General features: G+C 41.2%; 1 protein-coding gene, 3 non-coding genes and 1 pseudogene across 4 annotated transcripts in view; 4 read left to right on the forward strand and 1 right to left on the reverse strand.

Moving 5' to 3' along the window:
- The window catches only part of LOC124113296 (alpha-1-macroglobulin-like), a 53,747-nt gene extending 47,191 nt beyond the window's left edge, over positions 1-6,556 (forward strand). Inside the window, exons 27-36 of the mRNA XM_048387522.1 lie at positions 218-380; positions 1,094-1,276; positions 1,878-2,040; positions 2,249-2,460; positions 2,582-2,737; positions 2,841-2,903; positions 3,660-3,917; positions 4,084-4,186; positions 4,613-4,734; positions 5,535-6,556. Of these exons, the coding sequence (XP_048243479.1) occupies positions 218-380; positions 1,094-1,276; positions 1,878-2,040; positions 2,249-2,460; positions 2,582-2,737; positions 2,841-2,903; positions 3,660-3,917; positions 4,084-4,186; positions 4,613-4,716 (1,405 nt within the window). The 3' untranslated portion in view covers positions 4,717-4,734; positions 5,535-6,556. The remainder of the gene's footprint in view (positions 1-217; positions 381-1,093; positions 1,277-1,877; positions 2,041-2,248; positions 2,461-2,581; positions 2,738-2,840; positions 2,904-3,659; positions 3,918-4,083; positions 4,187-4,612; positions 4,735-5,534) is intronic.
- A 1,493-nt stretch (positions 6,557-8,049) lies between these two features.
- Positions 8,050-8,122, forward strand: Trnav-aac. Its single transcript has one exon. It is a non-coding gene; the product is annotated as a tRNA-Val (tRNA).
- Positions 8,123-8,343: 221 nt separating this feature from the next.
- On the forward strand, positions 8,344-8,416 carry Trnav-cac. Its single transcript has one exon. It is a non-coding gene; the product is annotated as a tRNA-Val (tRNA).
- Positions 8,417-8,584: 168 nt separating this feature from the next.
- On the reverse strand, positions 8,585-8,771 carry LOC124113298 (annotated as a pseudogene).
- Positions 8,772-9,360: 589 nt separating this feature from the next.
- Trnav-aac lies at positions 9,361-9,433 on the forward strand. The gene has a single exon. It is a non-coding gene; the product is annotated as a tRNA-Val (tRNA).
- The last annotated feature ends 2,898 nt before the right edge of the window (positions 9,434-12,331 follow it).

The following is a 12,331-nucleotide window of genomic DNA, read 5'->3' on the forward strand; positions in this document are numbered from 1 at the left end:
AAAGACATTTTTTTGTTAAATTTTACATTTGATTTCGTCCGCCCGCTGAGGTCGGAGATGAGAAACACACATATACAAATATGGATGGCCTTATGCAAATGATATACTTGGCATGCCACAAACAGAATCAACAAAGAATTAAAATAAGATGGAAATGTTTTTTTAAGCTGTGCGTAATCTTTTCCCACCTGTAAATGTCGCACATTGGCTTCTTCAGGCTCACAGCGTTTGTATTGAAGTGCTTTACCCAGGCGTACCCTTGGATCCCAGACGTCATAGACACCAACGTGATGTCTCAAGGCTTACAGTGGGTAGTCGGCCAGCAGGGAGAGGATGGTAGCTTCCCGGAGGATGGACACGTTTTCAATAAGAGAATGCAGGTTGTGTGATGCCTTTTATCCCAGCTTTAACCTGAAATACCCTTACATGTGGGCATATTTGGTTAGGTACCAAATCTAAGGAAAATGTGAAGATAACCGTAGCTTTATTATATAGTTTGTAGTGCACAAATTGTTGTTATCATGTCATATAATTTCTTCCGAAACCAAACTTTTTCGTCAGTCTGCTATATGGTTTCACAACATTCTGATATATTGTGACTGTATACCCTGGTACAGTTGTTCAGCGGGGCCGGGTTTTGGCCTGACAGCATAGTGATCTATTCAGAATGTGCAACCTGATATCAGAGTGGTACAGGGGCGGGTGTTGGCCTGACCACAGAGTGGTCTATTCAGAATGTGTAACCTGATATCAGAGTGGTACAGGGGTGGGTGTTGGCCTGACAGCAGAGTGATCTATTCAGAATGTGCAACCTGATATCAGAGTGGTACAAGAGCGGTTGTTGATCTCGCAGCATAGTGCTGTATATTTAATGTACTCCTTGGTTTCAGATTGGTACAGGGGCGGGTGTTGGCCTGACAGCAGAGTGATCTATTCTGAATGTGTAACCTGATATCAGAGTGGTACAAGAGCGATTGTTGATCTCGCAGCATAGTGCTGTATATTCAATGTACTCCTTGGTTTCAGATTGGTACCAAGGGCGAGTGCTGATCTCGCAGCATAGTGCTATATGTAATGTACTCCTTGGTTTCAGAGTGGTACAGGGGCGGGTGTTGGCCTCACCGCATATGTACTCATAGCTCTCAAGGAGGCACAGGCTGCACAGGTGCAGTGGGCGTCTAATAACGAGGTCCCAACGGATATACTGGGTGGGGATCGATCCCCTGGCAATCCCCCAGCTCCCAGACTACCAGCATCGGTACTAACGGACAAAATGGTATATGATTCTTATTACTATAAAACAATTGCCCTGATTTTTTTTTATTTCAATGCAATACTTATCTGGGAGTTTGGAGATAAAATATCCTTCAAAATGGGAGATCAATAAGTTAATGTGAGAGGTTTTCTCTTCGGTGTTAGAGTGAGTGAGTGAGTTTGTTTTGCGCCGCTTTGAGCAATATCACGGCCTAATATCAGAAATAGGCTTCATACATTGTACCCATGTCGGGAATCGAACCCGGATCTTCGGCGTGACGAGCTAACGCTTAAACCACTAGGCTACCGGACTGCCCCCTTAGAGAAGAAAACCATGGAAAGTTGCAGATATAAAATATGGGTATTTATTTGGGGAATTTATTATTAGTTTTATCTTACATATATCTGAATGTTTTCTTTATTATGGCTACCATAAATGCATATGTACAGAAGGTTTTGGCCCCAGATTCACATGACCTTTCATCCTCTTAACAAGCATAGCATAGCATTTGATGGTTATCGAGATTGACCTCTGTTTTATGAAGGAACTATTGACATACCTACATTGTGGAAAATCATTCTTATTTATCGCAATGGTTATTTTTTATGTTACGCATTTGTAGCTCTTGGATTCTGCTAATAAAGCTGTGCAATATTTGGAGTCCCGGTTCGACACCCTGAACACAACTTATGACAAGATCCTCGTGGCCTATGCTCTCGCTCTTGCTGGTAGTAACAGGGCTCTTGAAGCTCAGTCCATCGTTGAAGCCGCGGCTGTCAATGACGGTAATTAGACCTATGCATGCTTTCTCCACTGCAAGTCCACGAGAGCACTAAGAATGACATTTTCAAAAATAAGGCAGATCTAAAGTCGTCATTCTCTACCCTAGTGGTAGTGAGGTTGATATCTCCTTAAACCCTGAACCCGTATATATGTATCATAGAATTTGTTTCGTCTTTTCTTCTGGTTATTTTGTCGCTTTTTGATTTCCAGTAAGCTCTAAACATTGGATGGACCCATCACCGCCTAAACCCACGGGATACTTCCACTACCGATGGTATCGCGACACTGAAGCCAAGAGTATAGAGATGACGTCATATGCTCTTCTCCTCTACTCTCTGACTAGCAATGTAACGGAAGGACTCCCTGTCATGCGGTGGATCAGTAACCAGAGAAATGACAGGGGAGGCTTTATATCGACACAGGTAAGCACAAGAGTGGAACAGATAAGTACCAAGTGCACGTTAGTTTCTGTTTAGTGATAAAGTTAAAATACTCTACAGCACCAGAAAATGTGTTTCTTGAACCACGAAATTATGTTTACAGGACACGGTTGTAGCCCTTGAAGCGCTGTCAAAGTTTGCTGGTGATGTGTATTCACCACAGACATCCATCAATATTTCTGTCAACATGCAAGGGTATTCCAAGAATTTTTCTATCAATTCTGACACAGCCCTCCTACTACAAGCGGGTGAGATTCCAGTAAGTGTTGTCGCTTTCCTTCAAAAGTAAAAACTTTGTCATGCACAGTTTGATTCCACATAGACGTTTCTCTTCATGTTTAATACTCTGCATGTATTTCCAGGTGGCCAATGTACCCAGTGTGCTGACTCTGACAGCCTCCGGGTCTGGGGTGGCGGTACTACAGGTCGGATACAAATAGTTTTCATACCCAAAACACGTATACTCAATAGTTTGCTGTTGACAAATTGATTAAATGGTGTATCGCTTATTTGAATATTCCGAATTTGTATCAGTCCAAAATGTATAATCCTTGACTCTTCCACACGAGCATCTACTGAGTGTGGCCCGATTAAGATGCTTGGTGATTTATATATATATGTCCGTAGTCGTACGTTTCACGGTAAAACCTGCGTCGCTTCAGGCTTCCTTACGCGTTAACCTAACCACAAGGACACGACTGTAATGCTGTCAAAAGCGGCGTTAAATCCCTTGTCAGATACTTACTATATTGTCGTTATTGTCGACATATTTCGTTCAAACGCCATGTGAATTAATCAGGTCTGCAACATCTCGCTAATTGACGTGACACAGGATCCACTGAATGTCGGTTCAGTCCCCGTTTTCAACACATTATGGTATGTCACCACCATGCTCGTGCTCGTTGATTGCACCTAAGTAGTTAACGTCTTGTTTTACTATGGGCGTTGCTTCTGCATCAAGCTGGCAGCTGTGATATGGTAGAAATACTCTCCAAAGCGGCGTTAAACCTACCTCACTCACTTATTTAACCAATCAACATTCAATCACATATGCATGTTTGTTAACCAAATATTGTTGAGTGCGCATTTTGTATTTCCCAAGTACATGGTTTGTGCAGCATGTTAAGTTGCCTTTTGTTCATGTTCAGTTTCCTTGCAAGGAGGAATGCGTTCTTTTACAGGTGCATAAACAGTATAACGAGAACACGCCTTCTACCAATCCCAAGTTTGAATTACGTGTAGAGATCCTGGAACAGACAGACAGGAGATTTGTATTGAAGACATGCTTCCGTCATCTTGAAGCAGGAAGTAGTGGTATGAGCCTTCTCAACATTGGAGTACCTACTGGTTTTGACCCGGACCTTAATGAGAGGCAACATACTGCAGTCTTTTCCCGCTCCGAGAGAAATGGAAACACGCTGACACTTTACTTCAACGAAGTGAGTAAACGATGGTATACATTACTATTCACTTGGGAGTGCAATTGTTCATATACTCCTCCAGCACAAGCAAAGTACGACAAAGTGTAAAGATGCATTCATGCATTCTGTCCACACTGTTGATATGTTTGATGGCAAAGTGGTTTGATGTAACTGTATATTCCAGATTTCGGATCGCGAGGGATGTATAAACACTGTGATGACCATGGCTGATGTTGTGATTGACTCCCGACCTAGCACGGTTGCCCTTCAGGAATACTATGAACCGGGTACGTGATCTTGTGGATAGAGCGGCTGCCTGGAGAGCGGAAGGTCGTGGATACGATCCCTGGCCGCGTCATACGAAAAAGACGTTAAAACATAGTACTTGATGTTACCCTGCCTGACGCTCGGCATTAAGGGGCTAAACAAGACTGGTCGGCAAGGAGTCAGAATACCCTGTCTGAGTGGGGTATTCATGTTACTCTGCCACATGGTATCTCAGTAGGCTGTACCTAAAAAATCTGTATTCGTCCAGACTAGTACAAACAGCGACACGCACACGTGCATGCACGTCGCTATATATAAATGCAAAAATCTTGAACGCGATGTTAAACTCTATTTCACGCCAACTCACCTGCTACAGTAGTGAGCGAATCTGGGATCTCTTATGATTCAGTGATGTTGTTGTTCATGTGTTTTCGTCCTTGTTACAGATAATGTTGTTTCAACTCTTTACCTTCGGAAGGCCACGGAGATGTGTAGCTTGTGCCCTGGATGCAGCTTCCGATGCCAACACAGAGTTCAACCAGTCATGTAGATGGCACGTGTCCATAATGTAAGTGGACCATCTACGCGACACAAGATAGGAGCTCTTTAGTTGTATTCATCGCCTGCTGGCATCTTGTAGGTCCAGTTGTGTTCTATACATAGGTTATATATGGAATCTCGTGTGATATTATGTCAGCGAATCAATTACTTAAACTACAATAAATAATTAAAGAATAACTTGTAAATAGTTTGTATTACCGAATCATTTACATCACTCCATGGACAACAACACAACGCAGCTACAACAGTGCTTATAAGTATTGCTTTTCTCTTACCTGTTCATATCTCTCCCTACCTCGATAGTATAACCTTCGTAGTTAATTAATTGTAGAATATATACCCACTCACAAGATGAACTTATACAGAAACCAAGAAAGCAAACAAAAGACGTTCTGTGACATGTTAGTGAGTGGGTTGAATTTAACACCACATCATTTCAGTTATACTACGGCGTTTCAGCTTAATGTGGGATTGAAGAAAGAATTGAAGAAAGCATGCAGGATTTAGACATTTACTTCTTTGGGGAACCTAAGAGCACGGGTGTAAACTGACATTCCAAGAATCATAATCAGGGGGAATATGGGATTTGAACCCTCTACCATAAGATTCTTGCATGTATTGTTTAGCAAAATGAAAACGGTTGTACCACACCTGTACCATTTCTTTGTAAAACGTTCAAGTGTAGTGGAATACATAAACTGTTAATAGGAAAAGCTGTATTTTATGATAAAGTGCTGCAATAGGTATTTTTGTGTTCAGTCTGTTGTGCCATGCATTTATAATGACAATTTATATTTACTGTTTCAGGAAACACGGACAATGTTGAAATTGAAACGAACAAGCCCCCACTCGTTACAAGAACACAATTCCTGTTTCACATGTATGTGTAGTTTAATGAAGAAAGTGTAGTTTCTAACCGCCATTTGTAAAGGTAGCACATTCTTCTTATGCATTGTGTTATACTTTTCGTGATTTTTCCATGTTTTTCATTAAGCAGAATAACCTCCTGTGTGTTATGTTATGTTAGTTATGTTTTGTATAACAGAATGTAACAAAGTAGGGCCACAGTTCAATATTTAATATAAACAAATATATTGCCACATGTATTACAGATAATTTGGGAAGCACTATCCGACACGTTGTTGTTACATGCAATAAACGAGGGTAGGTGGTTATTTAGGGATATACTATATGCACACATTAAATGGACATTTGTGATAGAAGAAATCGGAGTGTGCAAAAGACATAAGTGCACCTTAGTCAATGAAATCCATCAAAATATCTGTGTGTAAGCACCCATTATGTTCTGTATATATATTTCAACTTTCGAAAACCTTTCTATTATTGCCTTTTTAAAGTTAGTTGAAAAAACGTCATATTGATATCTCATGTGAACAAGGCTACGTGTCGTGTGTTAGCACTGCAAAGCCTTCATAATCGATCATCGATGATGCATTGTATTTATCAGTGACATGTTCATTTCTCAGATTTATGTTTGACAATGAACAAACCATTACATTACATTTCTTTTGTAACGAATAGTAAAATATCTTTGTTAGAATGTATCGGATTATACAAACAACCTGACTCCTGTCATCCATCTCTTGATAATAGTATTTTTTACGGTATACAGCTATCTCCTAATTGTGCTTGTCAGTTGATATTTTCAAAGATAGAGTTAGTACTACTCCTTAAAGTAGGTTTGTTATAAATTTGAATTTTAACTTTGCATCAGTTATAACAAGATTCCAAAGTGTATTAAATGTTTCATACAGACTTATTATGTAATGTCCTTTTTTCCTCCAAGAAATAAATATTTTCGAACGTCATTTTTGCTCCCTGTAATGGATCTAACAAACGTTCAAGTTGGTATCGCACCTGCATAACATATACATCGGACGACACTACGTACATGTCTCAGCCGTTTTTGTTAGGAACCTTTTTTCATGAAACCAGACACATGTCGAGACGTTTATTTACCAGGCTTTAACAAAGTATTGGCCTAGAAAGTAATCAGTCATTACTTCAGAAATCTATAGAAGCGTATTACTGCCACATTCTGAAAAATACATCTCAATGTATGATATTATAATCGTGCGTATCGTCACTCAGACAGTGTTTTTGTCTTGTGAAGTTGCGACCCTAGTTTGATATAGTTTGTACAAACATTTATATTTTAAATAAAGGTGAATACTTAATTACTAATTAATTTATTTAAATGTTTGGAAGCATGTTGGTCGTTTATTTTCATTTGGCCTTTTCTGTACTTTACAACATTTTGAGATCATTTCAATTTATAAATAAAAACAGGGAAGTTCATTCAACAGAACTGCAGAATTGGCCCTTCAGTGCTTCACATGATGATGACGAGTATAACTTTGATATAGTTTTTTATAGTTTGAGTGATTCTCAACCCTCTTCCTATTCTCGTTTGACCCCTAAAACCTCATTTTCGAAATGGAGAAATCTACAGAATCGGGTGATTTGTTCGATTTAAATCATGTTATCGTTGATATATAATTGTGCTAAAGCTTTCCTGGCGGTGTAACTGGGGTGTAACAATTATCCCGACTGCTTCACACGCATCGCCACCTGTGTGTACTTAGATTCATTCCACGTTTGTGATTACGAAAAAATACCAGAGAGTACAGATACTGTCTACAGCTGAAGTGGTTTGTACAATGTATATGGCGATGCATGCTATAGAAATGATCCCTAAAAGTATGATCTTAACTAACTTATGGCGGAATTTGTACCTACTTCTTTTCAAAAGGCACGCCAGTGTGGTATGCAACAGCATGTAACATTCCTGCTAAATCTTTTGAAAAATCTTCATCAGGTCAATCAGTTACAGACATCGCCACCTCTGTGTACTTAGGATTCATTCCACGTTTGTGATTTGAAAAAAATAAACATAGAGAGTACAGATAATGTCAACAGCTGAAGTGGTTTGTACAATGTATATTGTTTGGTGATTACATCGTGGCAGTGGTTATCTCCCATTGACCGTGATTGAGACTGTATGGCTGCTCCTGTGTAAACTGTCCAGTTGAGAGAAGTTGGTGGGATGTTTGTGAGATAAGACATCAATATACATGGTGTTAACTGTCTAGTTGAGAGAAGCTGGTGGGAAGTTTGTGAGACAAGACATCATTACACCTTAATTAGCCCCCTGATCGTGATCTAATACGTTTCCAGTCATGTTTCAATGGTACAAAGTCCTGATATTGGAAATGATGGAACCAGTAAGAGGAAATGCCGTGAGAGAAAAGAAAACATACAATCAATGGTACACGAAAGAGATTCATGTTCCTTTACAGGTGGTTCCGTGGTGTAGTGGTTATCACGTCTGCTTAACACGCAGAAGGCCGCGAGTTCGAGCCTCGCCGGAACCTTACTTTTTGGGGGATTTCCATTATTTCATGGAATGTATACATCTCTCTTTCTCAGGTAAAAACCTACCACCAGCGAAGGGGGCTTGTTACTTCTTAATGTTTTGTTTCTTGTCGCCTTTTACACATGTACACCACTCCTCAGCAGATCCTCAACTTGCCGTGCTCTGTTAGTGTCCGTGGCAGGTATAAGTCTTTACAAACACTGCCACCAACACAGCTGAGGTTCAGTGGTGTAGTGGTTATCACGTCTGCTTCACACGCAGAAGGCCGCGAGTTCGAGCCTCGCCTGAACCTTGATGTTTTTGCTCTTCTATGAATTGTTATTTTACTTCTCTCTTGCTGGCACACACAGCGTATTGTGTTGACTGTGTCCACTGTTGATTAATTATGAAGTCACGCACAAAGTGTCTATATGAAGTGGCTAATCGACATTTACTTGGAAAAATAGATAAGCCAAACCACTCAGAATGCCTCTCTTCCCTCCATCTCTGCCACATGTGACTGAGAGGAACGGTCATCAATAACCAGAGTTACTAGCCTGAGCTGGCACTCACCCTGGTTCGCTTCGCGCTCAGAAAGAGAGACTGTCAGTTTTACCTGAAGTCATGGCGATGCATACTATAGAAATGATCCCTAAAAGTATGATCTTAACTAACATATGGCGGAATTTGTACCTACTTCTTTTCAAAAGGCACGCCAGTGTGGTATGCAACAGCATGTAACATTCCTGCTAAATCTTTTGAAAAATCTTCATCAGGTCAATCAGTTACAGACATCGCCACCTCTGTGTACTTAGGATTCATTCCACGTTTGTGATTTGCGAAAAAAACATAGAGAGTACAGATAATGTCAACAGCTGAAGTGGTTTGTACAATGTATATTGTTTGGTGATTACATCGTGGCAGTGGTTATCTCCCATTGACCGTGATTGAGACTGTATGGCTGCTCCTGTGTAAAGTGTCCAGTTGAGAGAAGTTGGTGGGATGTTTGTGTGATAAGACATCAATATACATGGTGTTAACTGTCTAGTTGAGAGAAGCTGGTGGGAAGATTGTGAGATAAGACATCATTACACCTTAATTAGCCCCCTGATCGTGATCCAATACGTTTCCAGTCATGTTTCAATGGTACAAAGTCCTGATATTGGAAATGATGGAACCAGTAAGAGGAAATGCCGTGAGAGAAAAGAAAACATACAATCAATGGTACACGAAAGAGATTCATGTTCCTTTACAGGTGGTTCCGTGGTGTAGTGGTTATCACGTCTGCTTAACACGCAAAAGGCCGCGAGTTCGAGCCTCGCCGGAACCTTACTTTTTGGGGGATTTCCATTATTTCATAGAATGTATACATCTCTCTTTCTCGGGGAAAAACCTACCACCAGCGAAGGGGGCTTGTTACTTCTTAATGTTTTGTTTCTTGTCGCCTTTTACACATGTACACCACTCCTCAGCAGATCCTCAACTTGCCGTGCTCTGTTAGTGTCCGTGGCAGGTATAAGTCTTTACAAACACTGCCACCAACTCAGCTCACTCTCCTCCCCCCAAACAAAACCTCAAACCTCACATCAGCTTACGCACAACCACAGACATGTCCGACACACGTATCATCACTCAGGCAGACATCCACCGTACAGACACACCCACACCATCGGAGGCCCACAACACCTCCGATCGGACACCAGAAACCCTCATCCCTCACGAATTCGGAAATCAATCGACAGTCGCTTCTCCTACCAAAACTTCCGATTCGCCCGCAACAACAACAAACCCCAAGAAACGGAAGTTGGACGCTTCCAACACTACACTCACACCACCTTCCTTCACTGCATCCATGGTCACCTTCGCCCTCTACTTCTGCGCGGCTGGCCCCATAAACACTCTAAGTAAGGTACTCTCCGCTAACAAAGTAGGACTATGGTTCAAAAAACAAAAAATAAACTTCGACAAAATCAGGGAAGCACACAAAGGCTATCAAATCATCTTTCCGGACCAAGACTCACTAAATGCAGCCAAAAAAGTAACGGAAATATTCCAATACACTGTAACCCATCAAACCCCTAACTGGCAACTATACACTAGAGGAGTAATCAGAGTTAACCCTAGAGAATCAGAGGAAGACCTAGAATTATACACTAATGAAGCAAACCTTAACACAGACACCTTCCCCCAACCTAAAATAACCAGCACTAGGAGAATTACCTCAAATAGAAACGGTAGAACATCAAATACACCAATAAACTTCCAAAAATCAAACAAATTTCCCGAAGCCCCTAAATACATCTCTTTCGGAGCATCAACCAAACTAGAGGTAAAACCCTACATTAAACAAGTTAAACAATGTACCAACTGCCTACAATACAATCACACCGCTAACGGTTGTAAATATCAAAAAACTAAATGTAGAACATGCGCCCAACCTCAATGCCCAGGATCCTGCACACCCTGGTGCATTCACTGTAAAACCACAAACCACTCCTCACTATCCAACAAATGCCCCCACAAACACACCCTCACCCAACAGGCCAACAGACACATAGATATCGACTCGGCCAAGCTCCAAACACGAAAACCGACACAACATCCAAACAAACCTTTGCTACCCACATCGCAACCAAACAACGAACCACACCTACGAAGCCTGTTTGACGGCGTCCCCATGAAAATACCACAAGCAACACCCACACACACCCAAAACCCGCACTACCCGCCAACATTCGCCACACCCAAACCACTCTCTGCATCTACTCCCGCACGCAAACCAAAACGCACCATACCAGCCATACCTCAACCCAACACCACACAAGCTACAGCCATCAGGGCAACAACAACCACACACGAGCAAGCAACACCCGAAAACACAAACTGTAATCAACCCATGGATATACCCAACACGCCCACGCAAACACAACCAAACACTCAAACAACCCCCATGGAGAGTGAGGAAACAAATCAAAGTAGCGTAGAAGATTCCCAAACCGAAACTGAGGATAACATCAATGAAATAACTAGGTCAGCCCCCAAAAATCTCAAAAATCGTAAACGTAAACCCCAAACTCAACCTGAACCCCAAACACCCTTAGCTACCAAACTAAACAATCTTACAATCCTACTAGCTTACATGCTAAAAGAAATCAAACCAGATGCTAGCACCACTACACTACACAAAGTAGCATTTAAACTAAATCTTACCACCCAAACCTACCCAGAATTCTACGCAAGCTACAACCGAGCAGTCACAGGACTATAAAGTAAACCAAAACCAAAAACCATAATCTCCAAACACTAAAAGCCCAAATAATGACAGGCCTAAATATCTTCCAGTGGAATGCGGACGGGCTTAACTCCCACAGCCACGAACTTAAAGCTAGATTTAAACTTAACCAAGGACCACATGTAGCGTGTATCCAGGAAACCAAATTTTCAAGTAAATCCAAATTCAATCTACCAAACTATAACACAGTCAGACTAGACCGACCCAAATCAAAAGTACTTAGAGCATCAGGAGGCCTAATTATACTAATCAGAGAGGACATAAACTACGAAGAAATCCAAGTCAATACTCCAAACCTAGAAGCCAATGGCGTCCAAATCACCTTAAAAAAACAAAAAAATAAACATCATAAATATCTACCATTGGCAACAACAAAAAATCCAACCGGAGGATCTAAACACTCTCAAACAAATAAGCACCAAATCAACTATCTTCCTAGGAGACTTTAACGCCCACCACCCCTCCTGGGGCACGGGGGATAAATTAGATAACGACGGCAAACTAATATCAGAATGGATAGAGGCTAATGATCTAGTACTACTAAACAATAATCAACCCACCAGGTACGATAAAAACAATAGAAACATGTCGGCTATCGACCTAACTATCTGCACAGCAGATCTAGCTCAAAGCACACAATGGGAAGTTCACGACGCCCCCCTAGGAAGTGACCACTTCCCAATAAATATAACCATAGGCAATACTAACGTCCCCAATCAAACTGAAAGCTCAGAGCCCAAATTTAATTACAACCAAGCTAACTGGGACAAATTCCAAGACATATGCAGTCAGGTTAACCTACAAAACATAGAGAATAATGACCCAGAAACTTACTGCCAAAACCTAACGGACTTCATAAGTAACGCAGCCAAAAGCGCAATCCCCTTTAAAAAAACCAATAAATCAGGTAGGCCCTCTGTACCCTGGTGGAACGAG

The sequence above is a fragment of the Haliotis rufescens genome, unplaced genomic scaffold (assembly GCF_023055435.1).
Source record: "Haliotis rufescens isolate VD_foot unplaced genomic scaffold, xgHalRufe1.0.p SCAF_7, whole genome shotgun sequence".
NCBI lineage: Eukaryota > Metazoa > Mollusca > Gastropoda > Lepetellida > Haliotidae > Haliotis > Haliotis rufescens.